At 45.6% G+C, this 22,141-nt stretch overlaps 1 protein-coding gene across 2 annotated transcripts in view; it reads left to right on the forward strand.

Moving 5' to 3' along the window:
* Nucleotides 1-22,141, forward strand: part of DAGLB (diacylglycerol lipase beta) — a 948,044-nt gene that overhangs the window by 676,498 nt on the left and 249,405 nt on the right. For both annotated transcript variants that reach the window (XM_069645622.1, XM_069645623.1), the window contains exon 7: nt 12,051-12,177. In XM_069645622.1, coding sequence (XP_069501723.1) covers nt 12,051-12,177 — 127 coding nt within the window. The remainder of the gene's footprint in view (nt 1-12,050; nt 12,178-22,141) is intronic.

Consider the following 22,141-nt stretch of genomic DNA (forward strand, 5'->3'; position numbering starts at 1 on the left):
GATCACCGACATGAGACAAAGGGACATCGAAACGGATGCCCAACAGAGGGGGAACACGAACTGTCAGCATCTAGACCCAATGGATATGAATACAAAACGGCACGTGGACGGCCAGTGACAACGGAGGGCAGAGCCGCTAACACGAGCGATGATGAGCAAGAAGGCCTATGGAGCAAGCGCATGCTGAGGGTGAGGCTCTGTTGCAATCAGCCATTACACAACGACCTAGTATCCTGGTGGGAATTGGGCGAAGCACTCAGGGATGACACCTCACAAGAAGGAACCCCCCACCTAGTGAATTGAGCTGGCGGGCACGAGAGCGCGCCATAGGGTTCGAAGCCAAACAAGAAAGGCTGGTGGGGAGAGTGAGACCCTCAGCACAACCAAGTACGAGTAACCTAGAGAAGAACCGAGAGCGGGATAATGTTGGTGAGAGGGGGCAAAGCGAAGGCTAAACAGCCAACGATAGACATATTTGCCAAGACACAGCAGACCCGACCACCCTGGCACAGACCCTCACGAGCGCGTCAGCAGATGTCGACCCCCTGAGAGATGACCAAGCAATCCTTGCTGCTATCACAGAATTAAAAACCTTGTGGGGATCAGCGATGGCAGACTTGAAAGTGGCGCTGGAGACTAAAATAGACGCAGTGGGTATAGAGGTCAACCTATTGCGGCAGGACATGAGAGCTCTCGCAGAGAGGATGACTCGTCTCGAAAGTGCTGTGAAAACTAATACAAACACTGGCGCCAGCAATGCTAAGGAGGTTCATATACTGAAACAGCAAGTATCCAACTTAGAGAATCAGGAAATCCTCGAGACAGCCAAGCATGTCCTCACTGAATGCCAGGTTATGAACGATGATATAAAATTTTACTTGGGAAAGTATGTGCACAATTGGGAAACCATAGGGAGCATGTTGTTTTGGAACTACTGTGTTAACACTAATAGTATATGTTTGCTAACCGCATTATACTCTATTTGGCTAAGAGTGGAAGACAAACTGGACATATCTATATGAGGAAAGTTAGTCTTCGGCTAGACGTGGGTTTCATAGGGAAACAGAGTCTGTTTTAAGGAGGCCAGACCCTACTATTTAATATGTTATGTCTACTGGATTAGAAAGAACATTACGTGTTAAACTGTTAATAACATAAGAGACAATGAATGAACTATACTCGAGTATTATCGTACTGTATTGATCTATTTGTAGATTCTTAAAACAATTTTTTTATATTGTTTTGGATAATGTTTAATCGTTTTATTGCATTATATTGTATATTTTAGTTTGAATGTTATTAAAATGTATCTGTGTAAAGTTTATTATTTAAACAAAAACACATTAAAGATAAAAAAAAAATAAAAAAAAAAATAAAAAAAATAATATGGAACAATGAGATGCGTTGTCTCTCCTCTGGACTCCTGCTGACCCTGCAAGAACCGAGTGTGCACGCATGACAGTATCGGTGCACAAGATAAAATAATAAGCCTGTAGCTGTGGGTACATGAACGGCACGGGGCGAGCAAGTCCTAGAGGTGAATCGAGGCGTGGAACGGCAGCCATAAGGTACTGAAAGCAGCAAAGGACGGCGGAGATTTAATTAAAATGGCGGCCGCTCCCACACAAAGCACAGTGCCGAAAGACTGCAAATAAATATAATGTGGATTGCTGAGTGTGTGCCACTGACACGGTCACAGCTAGGTGTCATAAGAAGGTGTCAAGAAATGCAAGGTTGCCGCAGATACAGCTGTACATCACCTACAGAGCGCATATGGCGCCCCAAAGAATAGCTAAATTTGCGAATGTAGGACGACAAACATGCCCGAAATGTAATGAGGATGATTCTGGGATGGTGCACATGTTTTGGGCGTGCCCAGTGATTGGAAGATTCTGGGGGGAAGTAGCGTATAGGCTGAAGACAAAGGGGGTTAAGTTAACGGTAGAATGGGCATGAGCGTGCCTGATAGGGTTTCCCAGACCAAGTAAACTTAAGCATGTCAGCAAACTTAAAGATCTGGCATACATACTTGCCAAGCGCAGAGTTGCTATGAGCTGGAAGGCGTGCCATGGTCCAAGAGTAGAAGTGTGTTGGAAAGATTTATAGAAATGGGCAGAATCTGAAACCGCAGTATGTCAAGAAGCAAGCAACTCTGGTGGGGAGGAGGAAGCAGATACCTTGTCAGCTTAGAAGCATTTAGTGGCTATGCTATTTGGGCCCACACACGATTGGTCGAGTGATCGGGACTCAGTAGAGAATTTAGATGAAGGACCCCACCTGCAAGGTGCAGGAACAGGATGTGTGGAAGAATAGGCTTGGGAGGGGAGGTGGGGTTGCGGAGGCAGTATATATTTTTGGAGTGAAGCAACTCCGGAATGATGTTAAATGTACTGCAAGTTTGGTTTGTATTGTTAAAATAATAAAAATTATTTAAAAAAAAAAAAACTACAGGAAGATATATATATTTTTTTAATTTGATTGAATATAGCTGAAATTAATCAACTTTTTCAATTACAAAATCAGCAATCATATTAGACAAAATAACCAGCAAGTTGAACAATCAATTAAAAAGAGCAAATAAAAACAGAAACAAAAACAGAAACAAGCACAAGTGACAAGTTGTTACAGCTAAATATTAGAACTAAGGAGAACACTCTTAAAACAACACACGAGAATATCAACAGAGAGTACAATAAAATAAGACTAAAATGATATTCTTTGCTCAAAAGCAACAATATTTCACATAAAATTTCTCTTGACATTTCTCTCGGTGTACAATCTTACTGTAACAACTGTGTATGTTATTCCAGTTGACATTCATAGTTTATCTAACCCATTTTTACAACATTTATTCAAAATTTAAAGCATACAATAAATTAACTGTAGCTATTCTGATACTCATAATATTGGTAGCTACTATTGCGACCCATCTATTTTCTGGCTTCATTTGTGCAAAGTATGCCATGTGCTTGATGAAATGTGTTTTTCTCTCAGGCCCATAAGCTCTGGACAATCTACAATCACATGTTACAGAGTTTCCTTAATGGTATGAATATTGCAAAAGTGACACCAATTGTCTTCAGTATTAATCAGTTTTCTTTGAGCTATATATATATCATCTTAAGAAATAAATCAACAAAAATACATAGAATATATCAAAAATGATCTCCACAGACCAACATAGACCCCAAGCTAGTAGATGGTGACCCGTGGGATGCTTATGGGGGAAATTCACAGGCCACCTGCACTGACCCTCTGCACAAAGGAAGGGGTAGTCCAAGAGCAACCCCCTTGGCAATTAAGATAAGGGGCTCAGCTACAAAACACTTGAGGATGTCTCTAATCGTACTGCTAGTATTCACAGAGAGGTCCAAGACAAAGCCAACACCCAGCGGTAGGAATTGATACCTTTGCCTTTAAGAATTAAAAGTTGAAGCATTGTGAATTCACCCGTGAGTGGAGAAATACATTTCTTCTCTTGACATAGTTGTAAATGACACATTGATGAGAATGAGTCAGACGTGCAGAAAAAAACACAGGTATAACCGAAACCTATGCACCTTGTACTTGTGAGGGATAGAATAAACAATCCTGGTTTTCTCTTCGCATAGCAGGGATTACTATGTTGCCATTTCCTCAAAACTAATGCTTCACACAAACCAAACAACAAATCATCTCCCCTTATTGTCAAACCCTGGCTTTTGATTTACATGTTTAATGGACAGAGGCACCTAGTTCAAAGCCCTTAATGTCACCAAGGCTCCAAATGGGGAGGGAAGGAGACGACACACATGTCCTGGGCAGCTGTAGAATCCATGATGGCAGCAGGCCTTAAAATAAGCTTAGACTAGGACAAATGACAACAAGCACATGGTCCAATAACAGCACGTACCTCGCCATAGTACACAGGTGCAAGTCGTGTCCCTTTGCACCCCCATGTCGGTCCAGGCAGACACCTGAGGTGGGGGAGGAACGAGACAGTGCAACCTCATCAATGGTCAGGGAGTTCATGTCAGGTAAGTAGTAATGAGGGGAGTTTCCTGGAGACCTGGTCCCTAGAACGTGGAGGTGGTCACGTGACGGTGAACTCCTTAACTCCGTCTGGTTGACTGTGAGAGAATGGAGCAATGTTGAGAGAGATTGACCTTGCACTCTGAAGTCCGGAAGATAACTGAAGAGCCCTGATGTGTTGTTCATGGAGTGCCCTTTCCACAAATTCTGAAAAGGTGGTTTCGGAAACCCTCAAAAGCTGCAACACAAAGACAAAGATCAGCGTGTTATATTGGATCTAAGAGTGGGGCCAGGACGTGCCTGAATACCAAACTTTGCAAGAGAACTTTTCTTTGCACAGGATCAATTAGTTGAGATTTTATGTTTTGTTTTCTTTGGCATTACTGGGAGAAACATTTTCTTTGCCACACCTTTTAAGTTTCATCACCCCAGGACTGGATTCTCTTTTCTGATTGTGCGGTCCTGTGCATCCAAGAGGCTCCTCTGAACTTAAGCCTGCTTGTCGTTGCTTATTTCCATCCCTATCGATTACAGATATTTCCTCCATTACCTGAACCACATTATTCTTTGTTTTGTTAATAAAATACTTGAGTTATTCCATGCAACTTTTCTGTGTTTTCTTCCTACTCAGTGCACTGCATGACATACTCAAGGGTCTTTGCCTCTATTCCTTTGGTTTCTTTTGCCTCAATATCTTTCTTACTTGTACTTGTTTCACCGTCTCTCATTCCATGGGGACCAGTGTCCCCGATCCCTTGTACCACTTTATCTTCCAAACACTTCCACTCAGTGGAACCACTATATAGGTTCTTCTGTTCCTCTTTGCTATTGTCTTGGTCTTCCCAATTGCTGAGACAATTGTTACCAGTCTTTTGACTTCCTTCACTGTCCTTTATACTTTTATAATCACTGGGACGAGTGTGCACAGTCCCTCTGTCTTTGATATATACTGTGCTGCTTTCACACTGATTGGGACGAGTATGATGAGTTATATCTTCTGTGGCTTGCACAGTTACGGGGACGAGTATGATGAGTTTGTCTGTATTTGTTATACTCTTCGCTGCTTTTGCTGTTACTGAGACACATGTGATGAGTCTCTCGGCATTCGTTATACTCTTTATTGCTTTTAATGTTACTGAGACGACTGAGTCTCTCGGTATTCGTACCGTCTTTACTGCTTTTACTGAGACAAGTATGAGGGGTCTCTTGGTATTCGTTATATTCATGACTATTGTCACAGTTACTGGGACGAGTATGATGAATTTCTCGGTATTCATGATACTCTCTGTTCTTCAGTGCCTGTCTCGTGGCCCCTCCTGGGTCTCCCACTATTCCCGTTACCTCTAGCTCGTCGGGTTTGTGTCACCGTTCTTCCTGTGGGTCCGGGATCACGCCGTCTCATTAAGGGCTTCCTCCAGCGCCGTCCTATTCTTCTCTGCTTGGGTCTCCCCGGCTCCACAGAGTATTTGTTTGGATGGTCTTGGCGTTGTTGTTGGACCGTGCGGTCCACCCTCTGAGGTCACACCACCACCTGGCAATGCTTGCCAATCACACGAGTCTGCTCCTTGCTGGCTCCTGGACCGCTTAGGTTGCTCTTCGTTCTTCACATCCTCTCGACTGAGGACCTCCCGGAATGCTCCGGCTTACACGACTCCCTGATGCAAGACCTTCTTTGGTTTTTATGCATCATAGCTGGGTCCTCCGCAGTGGAGGACCTTTGTCCTTTTCTTTCTCTGGAGTATAATTTCTTACTCCATAGTTCCCACTCTTCACAGTGTTCCCTATTTGCCAAAGAGTAGTGATCAGCATTACTCCTCCATTCTCCTTCTCTCCTTCTTCCTAGTGGATTTGTATTGGCCTCTAATATTGCAAGTGGTATTACAATAGCACACAGTAGGTCTGTTTGGGTTGTGTCTTCTGAGGCAGTGTTTGTCTGAGGGCTCCATGGGGAAGTGGGGCAGGGAGTTCCTTCACGGAACAGGCGTCCTTGTCCCCAAGAGGGCAGTCTATCCCTGTGAGGTCCCGCTTACCACCACCCAGAGGGAGAATGTTGCGTAGCAGGCTCACCACCTAGCCTCACAGGGAAGGGCTCCCCTGAGGAGAAGAGACGAGATCCTGTGAATCGTCACAGCTTGCACCACTTTCTTTGCAACTTTCATGCACCTGTAAGATTCCAATAAAGGGCCACTGGGTTTGTAACATGCACCCCTCATTCGTGACAGAAGTTTCAACTGAACTAATACTGGGGACACAGCTCATCTAATCCATAAAGCATTGAAAAGTGACTGGAATAGGAAGCCTGCCATCAGGTGTACAGGTTCTTCCCACCCTGCACACAGTTAACGTAGTGTGATGGAACGGATTGGCCAGCCAGCAAGTGTTCGATACATTTCGGTAGGTGTCAACAGTGCAGGCACTTCCATTATCATGTGAGGAGGCATTCCTCTTCAGTAGACTGATACCTTGCATACTTACCATTGTGTATTTAAGAATTTGTATTTAAGAATTAATTCATCTTGCATTCTTCATATTCGTATTTGACTCTGTCTCCTTTCTCACTCACCGGCCCACCTGTAACCAGGGTCCTTCATCGTTATCATCATTGTTAATTATGCCTGCACCACTGTACATTGCCTACAAGTTTCTCAAGCACCCAGTTACCTCAAGGTTTGGTGCGCGATACAAATAATAAACAAATACAGAATTCTTCCATAAAGCTCCCTTGCTATGATCTTTCCTGATATACCAGCATCTGGTACCGCTCCGGGTCTTGGTGTTGTGTTAAGTCAGAATCAAGACTTGGACAAGGCATAGTTTAAAGTCCATTGCAAAATAATCTTTTCCCTAACTCTACCACCTATTCTATAAAGAAAGTCAAAAAGGGCGTTTGTCAGGCAAACAAGGCTTTGGCAGGGATGGCTGCTGGCTTCTGGCCGCAACCTGTCCCTTGTAGTAAAGGCTTTCACCCATAGTTTAAGGTTCAAAATAAGACAGTTCTTAATGTGCCGGTAGGTTATACATGTGTCCCAGTTCAGGTCTCTCTCTGTCTCTTCCCACTGTGAGATTCTTACAGTCTTTCTCCCCCCTGGGATTCTTTCAATCTTTCACCCCCACTCCCTCAACTCTCCGCACTCTGGGGTTCTCGTTCTCCACTCCCCACTCTGTGGTTTTGTTAGTCTTTCTCCATTCTAGGGTTCTTCTCACTCCCCGGTTTGGGACATTCCATTCTTAGGCTCTCCGCACTTTGGGACTCTTCTTACTCTAAATCTCCACTTTGGAGTATGCTCAGTCTCTGTGTGCTCCGGAGCTCTTTCCCTTCTCACTCCCCTGCTGTGGGGTATGCTTCTCCTTCCTATCTCTTTTGCCCGCCTCCTTTTCCACTGAAGCCTCGTTGTACCCGATATCCTCGAGCGGTGCTCCAAGGGAGCAGCATTGAGTCGGGCCGGCTCTCCATGCAGAGCTGCTCACGTGACTTTCCAGCTGGGCTCAACGTCGGCTTTGCCAGGTTCTTCTTGCCAGTTCCTACAGCTCGATATGTGTGGAGTCATTTACGTGGCGGTCTCCGCTTCGGCCTTAAAGGGTCTTCCCCCTCGTTCTCGCAGCTTCTCAGGGCTGTTCCGGCCAGCCATTAGCTGCATCTATCTGCACCCTCCTGGTGCAGCCCACGGTCCTGCCTCTCAGCACTGGTGTTCTTGATCTCTCGCTGGACAACTCCTTTTACCTGTTTGGCGTGGTTAAACTCCACGTGGCTTGCTTAAGCTCCTTCATGATAGGTTCTCTCAGGGACGCTCCTCCAGGGGGCTGGCTTGCTCATCTCTCCCTGTTCTTCACAGGAGATTAGGCATACCTAGTGTCAGAGGCTAAGTCGGACAAAAGGATGTATTTGGTTATTGTAAAACTTAGTTCCTGGATAACTCACAGATGGGGACAGAAATTCAAGTTGCAAGCTACTAGCCATACATATAAAAGTCACTTGCCACCTCAATTCTATAGATGTTATGCAAACTTGTAGCGTGCACTATCGCCCGAAGGCATCGTGGCGTGAGGAAAAGAAGAGATACTGGGCCTGACAGTGACCCTAAAACAGCAAAGTTTTCAGTGCCCTTCTAAATTGGAGATGATTCCTCATGCCTCTAAGGCAAGTTGGGAGCCCATTCCACAGTCTACTAGCTGCATAGGAAAAAGCACGCCCACCAACACGGCCCAGACAGATTTTAAGGATGACCACTAAATTGGCCTCACTGGAACGGAGAACCCTAGCCGGAATATAGGGGAGAACTTATCCGGCAAAAAATGATGCACCAGGCACAGAGCCTTAAACTTAATCCTCTGTGCCACTGGGAGCCAATGCAAAGAACGTAGCACAGAGCTTAAATGTGCTCCAGAGGGGTAGGCCGTGGCCACCCTCGCGGCCAGATTTTGCAGCAGTTGCAACCGATGTATCAGCCCAAGAGGCTGCACTAAATGGAGAGCATTGCAATAATCGATCCGACTGGTGATATTAGAAGTCACCACCCGTGGTCGCAAACGCTCCAGCAAGAGGGGCAAAACTGTACGCAGCACTCTCAACAAGAAGTAACCAGTCTTACAAACAGTGCTGACTTGAGGCAGCATTGATAAGTCAGCAGACAGCAAGATCCCCATATTCTTGACCACCCTCACCGGAGTGGGAAGTTCACCTAGCGTAGAGGTCCAAAAAGAATCAGACCATGCCGCAGAGGTAGAAGAGCCCACCACCAAGATTTTGGATGCGCATGGTACACCATTTCTTACTCACCAAGAGTCAAATATCACTAGCCAATGTCTAGGTGTGCGTGCACATTTTGTGATTTGCCCTACAAAGGTATTAGTAGGGGTGGGGTGACTTATTCCTCTTGCTGGGTCTTCATCCCCTATCGGAGAGTGACCTCCAGAGGGATCCCGCGTACCTTGTCCCCTAGGGAGTGTTGAGCGTAACAGGCTCACCTACCTTTTTCCAAACGGGATGGCTCTCCTTGGGGAGAAGTGGCAATCTCCCTGGATTTGCCACAGTGTATTCTCAAGGAATTGATAGCACATGTTCCGTAACTGAGTATGGCACCGATGTTTATAGCCATAGCGGTCCCACATACTTTCCTCTCTAGGCATTGTCGCTCTGGAGACAAATATCCACCCCATTGTAGCCTCACAAATACTTCACTACATATCATGTTCTTTGTTCAGGCAGAGCATAAAGTGAAAGCTACTTATAAGTGAGGTTCCCTTAAGTAACCATTGTTTTGGACAATACATTCTTAACATGTTGGGGATAAGAATTGAAAACAGGCCATTTGTATTCTAAGTTCACACCCAAAGCACTACTCCTGCTGAAATTTGTGCCTTCTTCCAAGACAATTATAATATATTACACAAAAAAGTTTTAAATTATCTTCCTTATTTTCATATGTTCTTTTTTGACAAACTAAACGTTTTATTCTTTAATGAAAAACAACCAGGTTACCTTTTTACACATGATCCTTTCTTGTGAGTCTTCTGATTAATTGCATTCTGGCATTTGTAGTCTTCCATTCAAAATGGGGTTAAAATATTACATAATTCACACACGTTTTCCTTAGCATATTTCTATACGGATTTACATATTTGTATGAGTACTTTCTTATGATTTGTGTACTTTTCAAGCCACGTTTATAAAACCGAGTATTGTTGAAAGGAGCATAGTGCAAGCGAGGCATGATTTTCCAGGGATCTTGGAAGAGAAGGTGCTTGTCAGGAGACTGGCAAGGCTATTTCCCTGGGCTGTAACTCTGCTGATTTTGCTAAGATTTGAAGACCTGCGAAATGGCTTACTCTCACTGCCGCAAGACCGTCTCGGTAAATAGCATCTGCTTCGATTCCTCTATAGCACTTAGCCTATGTTCTTGGAGCCTGAAGTCACAGTAAGAGACATTGGGCCTCATTAGGGGTTCGACGGTAACCCGCCGGTACTACCGGCAGGTTTCCACCGAACTAGTAACACTGTTCCGCCACCTGATATCCTGGTGCCACAGGGAAATTCCCAGTAGTCCAGGATATTAGGTGGCGGAAAGTTTAAGTCCCCATTCCTGTGGGGTCCCATAGGTGCTAACGGTGCCGGTGCTTCTGTGAAAACCATGCCTGCAGGGGCCGGTGCCCCCGGCTGGCAGACCTGCCGGGAGCAACGGCCCCTGGAAGGCATACTCGTAGTCTGGTGGTCCGGTTAGGGTGCCAGTACGTTGCTACCGGCACCCTTATTTCCGGACCACTAGGCTTGTGATGAGGCCCAATTTATTCGTTGTGTAGCTCACCTTATGTTTTAAAAATAATAAAAACATTGCTTATATTAATTTCTTCTCTTTTGACACCAAAATAATTCTTATCTGTAGCTTCTCAATTAAATGCATACAAGTTTGGGCAATGTGGACAAATACATAAACCATACAAATGAAAGCAACCCTGAATTTGCTGCAAAAACCACACTTTATTTTAGTTAGCAAAGCACAAACACACGTTTTTGCACAGCATTCCACAATCAGATAATGTTTTCAAATCAAATTTGCAAAAGACACTGCTGCAAACAATGTGTCTATCAACTACAACTCGGAAGATGTTAACAAGTACCTGTGTTGCAGACTGGTCTTAAATCCTGGCATGGCTACTTAACCACCGGTGTGCTCCCAGACATATCATGTTATCTCGCTGTGGCTTATCTACCAAAATTAGAGGTCCCTAGAAGTAATTCAGATCGCACTGTTCACAACTCGATAAAAGCCTTGCTCATGTTATTGCCAGGTATGTCAATAATTACAGTGACTATTTATCTACTGGACATCACAACATTTATTTGTCCCTTAGTTTACTCTTGGAAACTTGTTTTGAAGCAACTTCCTAAGATCCCCATGATAATTTAAGACTCCTTCAGTGTTGTAATTTGTGTGATGTCACTACTTAGATAAACTGCCGGGCCTCAGACATCTTTTGCCACCTAGGAGCCTGAAAATCCTAGGGCCGGCCCTGAGAGTTGGGGATGCGAGCAGGGCAACTGCCAGATTGAAAATAAGAGTAACAGAAGGGCTTCATGTAGGAAAGCTTGCTGATGGTCAGCAGATAAAATGAGCATGATCTAGATATGCATGCAGGTATACAATTGCCTCTGCTCCAACATCTCTTTCTGTGTGTGACATTTTTCTTGGCCTGCTGGAATGTGACCGAGTGCATATTCATGTGTGTTTGACGCACTAGATATGAGGCACTTGGCTAGACTGGGCTCACAAACCTCACATAATGGCGACCGGCCCTCTGGAGAGGTGTGCACTTCAGTCAATCCATGATATCTCGGTATTTGACCACAGATTCACCAGCGCCGATTAGCAGTGTGCTTGCTTCTGGGAGTAATAAAGTGAGGTTTGAAGCAGTACAATTGCTGATTTGGGCAGCTATTTTAGAAGTGCTCCCACAGAGCACAGCCATATTGTAAAATGGCTCACTAATGCCTCAAGCAGACCACATTTGTAATTCGTGTTTTCTCTCCGTAGGATTAGTGAGGTGCTGTTGTTTTCCTTTGAAGTGCTTCAAACTTCTTTTTTCTAAAGTTTTCTGCGGCCGAAAGAACAATTTGGGCCTTTGTAGAGCATTGGCATATTTTTACCAATTAATGCCATGACATCCCCTGATTGGGTGGCTGTTCACTGGACAGGCAGTCTCTATAGCTCCTTCGGTATAGACCAAGTGAAAATGTAATTGAATTTGGGTATGTTAGCGCCGAGTCTGGACACATCCACTCATGTCGCCAAGCTTTTGCTTTAAATAAAAATACTTTATCTGGTTAAAAGTACTCTGTTCTCCTCCTGCACTGGCCGTAACATCCAGAAAGTTTGGAGGAAAGGGAATGTGGGATTGAGATTACAAGAGCCACGCAAGTGAATAACATTTTATTTCTTAGATGCACAGTTTGTGAAATATTTTCAGACTAGTCTGCACCTACCAGTATTATTGAAAGTATCGTAAATGATTTGACTCTTTTCAATTATTATTTCTTTCCTTAGCTGTAGAAGCAGAAGCCAACAGTATGACATTGTTGGGGGCGATACTCTGAATTGCCACTTCGGAGCCATGTTACAAACCACAGGGTTACAATACCGAGATTTCATCCACATTAGCTTCCATAATAAGGTGAGTCTTTGCTCCTTTAGAAAATCAAGAAATTCAGTCATAATCATTACTTTTCCCCTTTTTCCTTTAACTCTAGGTACTAGGAATTTCCTTGCGATCCCCACGAAGTCCATTAATACATGTTGCTGGCAATTGGTCCATTGAACAGCAATGTCTTTTGAATAATTAATGTTTCTGATGCTTGTTAATCTGCTTAGAATCACATGCTGTGCATATAGTCCGACATCCAGTGGTAACTGCAGAGTATTGCCTCTTGTCTTTCGGGGACCGAAAGGGGACGTCGGCATAGGCGTGTCTGTAATACTATGCCTATTGTGACATGTATTGTACCCAAAATCCCTCACGTGCTGAGGTCCCTCAGATTGTTTTTTCTGCCCAGATAACTGGTTACCCTATAGCGAGCTCTTACAGAGACATTGGGCCTCATTACGAGTCACCCGGTCCGGAAATAACGAGTCCTATAGGACTCAATGGGGATTTACCGAATTCTGCCTCCGGAATTCCCGGGTCACCGGGGTCGTAATGCCCCGGTAATTCCGGCAATCATGGAGGCGGAATGGTAATACGAGTCTGGCGGTAAACTGCCGGAATTTCAGGCACGGTTACCGCCGGACTCGTAATGAGGCCCATTGTCTATCTTATACCGACATGTCGGTTATTCCCTGTTAAGTCACTTCGGTCACAAAAACATCTTCGACGAAGACTGCGGGGGATTCGTCTACGGCTGTGGATTTCGGCGCCTAGGATCCGGCAGCTGGATTTTCCACGTGGTCGGGCCCTTTGGCCGACATGTACAGTAGGGAGAGTGGGGTCGGGGTGGCCATATTTTTGGTATGTCTTTCCTCCTTTCCTCTCTTTACCCTTTTGGTCTGGTCATCTTTCCCTTTGGCTATGGAAAGGACTCCTTTTAGATTCTTCCCTAAGTGTAGGGTCAGATATCCTTGGAAGGACGAACACAGGACGTGCAACGCCTGTCTTCCCCCCTAGAGCACGATGAAAAGCGGAGTGCGGCCTGCAAACTCCTTCGGCCTAAGACCCTCAAGGAGCGCCTTGTAAAGCGGTGAGCCGCGTACGGTATGTCGCGGGTGGAACCCCCTTCCCCCACTGACACACCCGCTGAGAGTGACGGGGGCACCTCGGATGACCAAACATCAGTTGCGAATGTTATAGTCCTCGAGGCGGACACTTCTAGGTCCGCATGCCGTTCCCCGACCCTTTAAGGCCTGACTCTGATCTCGTTTCAGGGACAACACCCGGCGACAGGGGCGTACAAACGCATCACACTAAGAAGACAATGCCTACACCGTTTTCAATGTCTTTGTCGAAAAAGGTGAAAGCGCCAACAGGGCCGCCGAAAATTTCGACTGTTTCCTCGGATCGCTCAGATCCAAAGCCTTCCCCGCATCCGCAGCAGCGTCTTGCGACTGGGCAACCAAAATTTAGTAAGGGCGCTACTCCTAAAACTTCACATGTCGAAGCGTGGAAATCCGACGCTGCGACGGTCCCGAAGGCCACGGTAGGCCCAAAAACTATGACTAGGCCTCTAGCTGAGAAACCAACCGCAGGCCCTCTAGCACCGCAGAAGGTAATACACCTACCGATAGACCATCGGAGCAACTATCTCACGCCGATTCAGCGATTATCGAAGACAGCATCGAAAGAATTACGGCGGCGGTGGGTGTTACCCCGGTTCCGCCTAAAATCATGGGACAAACCGCGGAAAAATCTTCGGATGCGGTTTGGGATCCCGATTCTTACGATATGTATGAAGATAGTCAAGAGCCTCTTTCCGACACCCTAAGAGACTCTTTTTGGCGCCGTTGTGCAGAAAACAAAGTTTTTTACTCCCGTGGGTCCACCTGGGTCCTCTAAATGGACTAGACAGAAATTCAAAGGGTGTATGGATCGGCTGGAGATGATTATCAGTTTTTCTGATCATCCATCCCCGAAAAGATCTCGGGTAGAACCTAACCTCCTTTTTTCTTCTCAATTTCAAGAAGATCAGCCTTCTGTCCCTGTCCAGCAGGAAGACATTGTCCACATGGATACATATAGGGACATTTATAATGAAGAGGAAGAAGCTTCATTCCTGCAGAATTATGAGGAGGAACAGCAGGGTACCACAGACAACTGGGAAGAAACCCAGCAGGAAGGAACAGACCCGTGGACACATCAAGATCAGGACACTGATGTTTTGTGCCTAGATTCTTCTCCGTCCACTCCGGCTCACCAGGCCTCACCTGTAGATGACCAAATGGCCTTCAACTCCATGTTGAAAAAAGCAGCTGAACACTTTCAAATCTCCACTCAAGAGGCAGTGCCTGAGCAGGATTTTGTAGAGTATATCCTTAAGGAGAAGCCTCCATCTAGCCAACCCATCCACCTCCTTAATTCTATCAAGAGCAGGTTGGCCCCCTCATTGGTATCACCAGCTCAAACTCGGGCAGTGAACCAAAGAGTGGAAAAACTAAATCGCCATTCTCCATCCGACCCTCTATACATTAGAGGGCATTCCATCCCAGATCTGTTGGTAGTGACTACCACCCGGAAAAGGGCAGGGGTACCCCTTGCCACGGGGGAAGCACCTGCGGACAAGGAATCCAAAAGACTATGCTCTAGGCAAACGAGTCACTTCGGCTTCCGCATACACTACGCGGATTGCTAATAATACCACACTATTGGCAAGCTATGCTGACGCTCCGTAGAACCTGCTCCAGGAAGACCTCCAAGAGGTTCCTGAACCCGCCAAATCCAAGCTTCTCTCCATTGTAATCGAGGGAAGACAAGTTAACCAGAATGTGATCAAAAACACCCTGGACACGGCTGAAACAGCAGGCAGGTCTCTGGCCCAAGAGACCCTACTTAAAAGACACGCTTGGCTGCGTACTTCAGGTTTTAAACCGAAGACACAATCTCCCTCATCAATAAGCCCATTGAGGAATCTACCCTCTCTGGGAAAGCGGTGGATGAGGCCTTTGAAACAGCTAAAAAAGAATATGAGACTCTTAAGTCTCTGCAACAGATCACACAGAAACCTTCCTCCCAGGGAGGTAATGACTCTCGGCGGTCCTTTCGAGGGCAAGCCTGTGCTGGTCAAAACAACTATGGCACAGGGAATTTCAACACAGGACAAACTTCAGGAAGCCCCGCATACTACCCTTCAGGGGGTCAGAGACGCGGCAAAGGCAGAGGTAGACACCCCCAATCCCAGAGGAGCCGCAGCCTCTGGTCTGAAATGAACACCAGATCCAGGTCCCCTCCCATGTCACCCTGGTCGGGGGGCGATTAACATCTTTCCTCATGGCATGGGAGCGGATAACTTCAGACCAGTGGGTCATAAAGACGGTCACCCACGGGTACTGCGTGGAATTCCCCCGACCTCCACAATTCAGACCGCCGTGCTCACGACGCCTTTCACCGGACCATCTGGAGATCCTGAATCAAGAGATGGAAGCACTGCTGAGAAAGGCCTCCATAGAAGCCTTCCCTATTCTTCAGGCAAACAAGGGTATTTAGTCAGTGTACTTCCTTGTACTCAAAAAGGACCTCACCATGCGCCCTGTTCTAGACCCATGCCCAGCGAACAACTTCATAAAACCCCAGAAGTTTTGCATGGTAACACTACAGGAGGTGATCCCATTGCTGAAACAGAGGGACTACATGGCAACATTGGACATGAAAGATGCATACTTTCATATTTCAATGTTGCCAACGCACAGAAAATATCTAAGGTTTATGATAGAGGACAGGCATTACCAATTCAAGGTACCCCCCTTAGGCATTGCCTCGGCGCCAAGGGTATTTACCAAAGTCCTGGCAGTGGCTGCAGCACACCTACGCAGACTGTCCGTCCCAGTTTACCCTTACCTTGACGACTGGCTCATCACGGGGGACTCATTCGACACATGTTTTTCGAACACCCAAAAAGCCGTAGATCTTCTCTTCAGTCTGGGTTTCTCAATCAACTAAAAGAAATCCAGTCTAGTCCCCAGTCAAACAAAACAATTTCTGGGAGCTCTAATTCGGATGGAAGACGATCTCGTCTTCCCCTCCAACGAGAGGGTTCAGAACATGCTTTTTGAGATCCCTCAGTATGTGGCCAGTCGGGAGGTGACGGTGCGCAAAGCTATGCGCTTGCTAGGACTACGCGCGGCTGTGCATGCGTCCCATGCAAGAGTGGCTCAACGGCCAGTGGTGTCAGGCCAGCGGACAATGGGAAGATCTGGTAGTTGTCTCGCCAGCCCTTGTTCTCTCTCTGCAGTGGTGGTCAAGAAAAAAAAAACGTCTTGAAGGGGAAGACCTTCACCACCCCTGCAGTGGAAGCCACTCCCACGACAGACACATCTCTCACAGGGTGGGGGGCTCACCTGCTTCAGCAGACAGCGCACGGAGTGTGGCCCCCTCAAGTAGCGTCCAACCATATCAACTTACTGGAGCTATTAGCGGTGTTCAAGGCTTTGAAGGCCTTTCAGGTGCAACTACAAGGGAAGACAGTGCTGATTCTAACAGACAGCACAACAGCCATGTATTACCTGAACAAACAGGGGGGCACTCACTCTCCAGGGCTATCCAAGCTGTCCCAAAACATTTGGATATGGGCTCCCAAATACAAGATGTTTCTGTTGTCCCAACATGTTCCAGGCGAACTCAATCTTTTGGCAGATGGGCTCAGCAGAGATTTTCCTCTGCCCGAAGAATACGAATGGCGGCTACACGAAGACATTGTGTCCAACGTCTTTGCATAATGGGGTTTCCCAGAGATCGACCTGTTCGCTACTCAGGAGAACGCCCACTGCCATGACTATGCCTCCAGGTACCCCCAGAACCGATCCAAGGGGAACGGTCTCTGGATAACATGGTCAGGGAAATTTGTCTACGCTTTTCCCCCCCGACTCCCCTTCTCAACAAGATAGTGCACAATATGCACCAGAAACCAGTTACCATGATAATGGTGGCCCCCATGTGGGTCTGCCAACTCTGGTTTGCTCACCTGATGGAAATGTCCCTCTCCCCACCAGTGAAACTACCCTGCCCATACAACATGTCTCAGGACAGGGGGGAGACCCTACACCCATGCCCACAAACTCTGAACTTAGTAGCTTGGCTCCTGAGGTAATAGAGTTTGGACACCTACAGCTCCCTCAGAGGTGCATAGACATACTCGGGGAAGCTAGGAATGCAATTCCAAGGGCGTCAATCCCATCGATTTCTCACCCACACACATTGTGCTGTACCTAACCAATCTGTTGGACACTGGGTTAGTCTTCAGTTCCCTAAAGGTTCATCTGGCTGCTCTATCAGCCTACACCACATCACAACAAAAAGTGTTGTGGTGGAAGTTACCGGTGATTAAGGCCTTTATGGAAGGGGTTAAGAGGATTTATCCTCCCATTTCTCACCCAGCTCCTGAAAGGGAACTAAATGTGGATTTTACCAGGCTCATGGGAGCTCCCTTTTAGCCTATGCATAAAGCAAGTCTGAAAGACCTGACTTATAAAACGGCCTTCCTAGTAGCTATCACTTCTATCAGAAGAGTTAGCGAACTACAGGCCCTTTCTGTTCTAGACCCCTTTGTTACAGTCCACAAAGATAAGGTAGTTCTGCGCATGCACCCCAGATTTGCGCCTAAATTCATATCGAAGTTCCATGTGAACCAGTCCATTGAACTACCTACCTTTGTCCAGAATCCCACTAGCATTGCCGAAAGAACCCTACACACACTGGATGTGCGCAGGGCAGTCATGTTCTACCTGGAAAAAACTAAACCACTGAGGAAAACAAACCAATTTTTCGTTTCAGTGGCAGCTGGTAGAGAAGGTGATCCTGTCTCTAAATCAGCTATCTCAAGGTGAATTGTCAAATGCATCACACTATGTTACACTCTTGCTAAGAGAGTACTGCCCTTCAAGCCTAGAGCACATTCTACTCGAGGCACCGGGGCATCCATAGCATTCATTGCAAATGTTCCCCTCAAGTCCATTTGCAAAGCGGCAACCTGGAGTTCTGTACACACCTTTACAAAACACTATTGCCTAGGCACTCATTCTAGGTCTGATTCTCAGGTGGGACAAGCAGTACTAAGACATCTTTTCTCTACTGTTCCTTCTCACAACCCACCTTCAACTCCAGGAACTGCTCGCTAGTCTATGCACAGCATGTGATTCTGAGCAGATTAACAAGCATCAGAAGACATGCATTACTTACCGTAATAGCATTTCTGATGATTGTATCTGCTTAGATTCACATGCGCCCTCCCTACCTCCCCGCTCGGGGTGGAAGGAACATAGACGTCTTACTACTTTCTCTATGTACTCACTCACTATAGCCTTGTGCTCCCTCGTGGCAGAAAAAATACAATCGGAGGGACCTTGACGTGTGAGGGATTTTGGATTTTGGGTACACTACACGTCACGATATGGATAGTGTTACAGACACGCCTATGCCGACGTCCCTTTTCGGTCCCCGAAAGACAAGATGCAATACTCCGCGGTTACCACTGGATGTCGGATTGTATTCACAGCATGTGAATCTAAGCAGATACAATCATCAGAAATGCGATTACGGTAAGTAATGCATGTCATGCTTCACCAGTGCAGATTCACTTGTTACTACTAATAGAAATGACTTCAGTGGTTTACGGAGTAAAATATTGCAAACCATGGGTGCAGGCAGATATTTTAAAATATTTATGCTCGCCAGAAATTCGGCAGTATTTCCATTTTCTGCTTCTGCTCATTTTGTTAACCTGTTCCCACGTATGATGTTACTTTCTGTCATTGATGACTATCCTAGTATTTACAGATGCGTTATAGCTACATTGAGGCAGCCGTAGGTAGGTACATTCTTTATTTCGGATTAACAAGAATCCATAACATACAACATTCAGCATATACAAAAATGAAACAGTTACAATTCGTTCTTCATTTCATATCAAATCACAAAACATTACAATAATACATAAAATATCTCACAAGTTGTAAAAATATAGGTCACACGTACTTCTCCTATAAATAGTATCAAAGTAGTATTTTAATGGTCCACATTTTTATTTATATCTAATGGTAACTCCTACTCTTATAATTGGGTACATTTTAATTTCTAGCACACTGTATCTTTCATGTATTCAAGTGCCTTTAATATTCCCTGCTGTCAGGCTGGCAATCATTGGTACTTTTTGATATAGTCTCAAGCGCACTTTAAATAATAGTTCATCACCCTAAATCGGAGCTGTTTGCATTAAGCCAGTGAAAATGAGCACCATTCTGTCAACATTTTTTATGTGAAGTTTGTCATTGTTTTTTATTAATATTTCTCATGTCGCCAACCCTCAATTAACACACTGTGATTCACCATTATAACACAAAAGGCATTGATTAATGCTGATGCTAATCCACAAGTGTATTGTTCAGAATCGCTGTATGGTATTTGTCTTAAATTGTACACATGAGCTATAGATAAAGGAAGTGTTTCTGAGGGTATTTATATATCTCTCTCTTACCCATTCTCCTGGCTCTTACAGCTTAATCACATTTGGGTGCTTAACATATAGCAAATGCATTTCCGGCACATCTGGGATCAACATAAAGATATGATTATCAGGCGCAAAAAGAAATTACTGGGCATCGGGCATCACCCAGTAAGCAGGAGTTACCTCTAGGCAACAAGGAGCTAGTACATAGCATACCTCAAATCCAGCTTCCACATGAGATGCAAATCATACCTTTCCGTCTATAATATATTATGTTATGTTGATTTATACCTCACACCGCTACCACACAAGGGCAAAATCCAGGCGCTCTATATATGACCCATTTTGTTTAAAATGGCTTCTAAATGTGCCCCAGTGCTCCTTTATGTACACTCCCAAAGACATAATGATATGCTTGTATAGCACTATTTGTCTAGGGGAGTTGAAAGTAGCTCCTGGTACTGGTATTTTACCAAGGCTCTTCTACACTAAATTCAGGAATGAAATTGCTGCTAGTTCATTGCTGCTAGTTCATTTTTATCGAGTTGTACATTTATAGTGAATTCAGGTTATGCTAGGAGTACCAGCCCAGCGCATTGTCCCAGAGTATGTTTTCATTTAAGAATCTGGAGTCTGTGTCTGAAAACCTCTAGCACTGCAGTATCTTTCTATCTGATTAATATTTGTTAGCAGTTTAAAATAAGGTTCACTAACAATACATTGATTAATGTAAAATATTAGGAAATATTTTGTTTTTGCTGTTTTCCTCCCATATACTTCTATGTGACACCCTTTCTTTTTGCTTTGTGTTCAATCGTGACCTGACATTGTGGAGGCAATTAAAGCCGTCTGCCTTACTTCCCGTGCGTTGTGATAATTGTTATGGGAAACTGATCAGTCCATAAGACTATCAGTACTGAGAGACTATTTCGCTCTTTATGAATTATTTGTATTTTGTCATCAGCACACATCACCCTAAAGTGAAGTTTCGTTAGGATACTTTGTATCCTTATATCTTTTTCTTTTGCAACTGTACGTGCTGGTTACAAATACAATATGACCAGGATGGGTTGGTGTCAGTGGATGTTTTCCTACCACGTTTTACACCTTTTACTCATGCACTTTGAAATATACTGCAAATGGCTACTAAGAGTGGCTAGCACTCTACGATGGCCATGCCACGAGAATTTTGCCTGTCCTTTGGTCATATTGTTCTTTGGACTTTTCACTGCTCTCACAGGGCCAGAATTGCCTTATATGGAATGCACTTTCCCTGGGAAAGCTGCTGCTTTCGTTAGTTATGGGGTGGTCTCTGTGTGTGGCCAAAGGAGAGGGGGCTGGTACTGCCTCGTCCCAGTCCACATCCTAGTACACGAGTGTCTGTTGCTGGGCAGAATGTGTGGCAAGTTTCTATCCATGATTGGATAGCCACTGCCAGTTTGAATGGTGCATATCCCTACCATTGGTGGATCTGGGCGAGCTTCCATCTAGATCTTGGACAAAAGGAGGACTCCTGCAGCCATTCTATAGATCATCATTGCAGCCAAGACCTTTAAGAAGGAGAGGAAGCCACTGACAACCCAAGGATGACTCCTGCAGTTACCCAGCACCAACTCCAGTGAAGTCCTGTTGAATCCGTGCTCTTCTGCCTGATCTCAAGGAAGACCTTTGTCTATGCTTTGACACCTGGACTGGCGGGAATAAACTAGCCTCGACTCCTGATTGAAGATCCGTGCCTTCTGAACCTTTGGAAGTGTCCCTGGACCAGTCCGGTGAACAGGCCAGCTCTCTCCTGGGATACCTAGACACAGCCCTCGCCTTTCCGAGTGCATCCTTGGAACGTTTCAGCTTGTATTACACGGCACCTGCATTTTTAGCCTACTTGCATCAACGTAAACTGTTCAGGCCTGCTCCTTTGTTCGTCCACTGAAGATCGCCTGTCACCACATGACCATGTTGACTCCCATTGCAACCTGTCTTTTTCGCTCCCTGAAGGTGTCCTGAGGTCACCTGCTCTGCAGAAGTCTTCATCTTTTTTTCGTACAGGTGTTCAGCTGGAAGGTGCCCGCAACCGAGATCCACCACTACCGATCAAACCAAAATCCTGCATCTGAAAGTGACGTCTTCACCCGTGACCCCTGGGCCTCCCTCAAACTGACCAAACGCTATAGATTGTGTACCCGACAGAATCCGGAAACCTCAGCAGTGGTCTCCGGAGAAATCGGAGTGGGGGGTTGGTGGGTTCTTCCCCAGACCAGGTGTCCCACTGGCAGTTAGTCGCTACAGACCGGTGCCACCTATTTATTTTCTCTTTCCAGAGCCAAGAATGACTTCCCTAAGGCGTTGGCTGACTATCTCCCTAGGGGTAACCTAGCCCTGCTTAGTGTTCTAGGGATGTTCAGGATGGTGCCTCTTTCTGCCCGGTGCCGCTCTCTCTACTTGCACGCACTATCTCACCTGACCTTCTACCCTGGGTCCCAAGATGCCCTTCTCTTA

The sequence above is a fragment of the Ambystoma mexicanum genome, chromosome 2p, assembly GCF_040938575.1.
Source record: "Ambystoma mexicanum isolate Mex_15411 chromosome 2p, UKY_AmexF1_1, whole genome shotgun sequence".
NCBI classification, from domain to species: Eukaryota; Metazoa; Chordata; class Amphibia; order Caudata; family Ambystomatidae; genus Ambystoma; species Ambystoma mexicanum.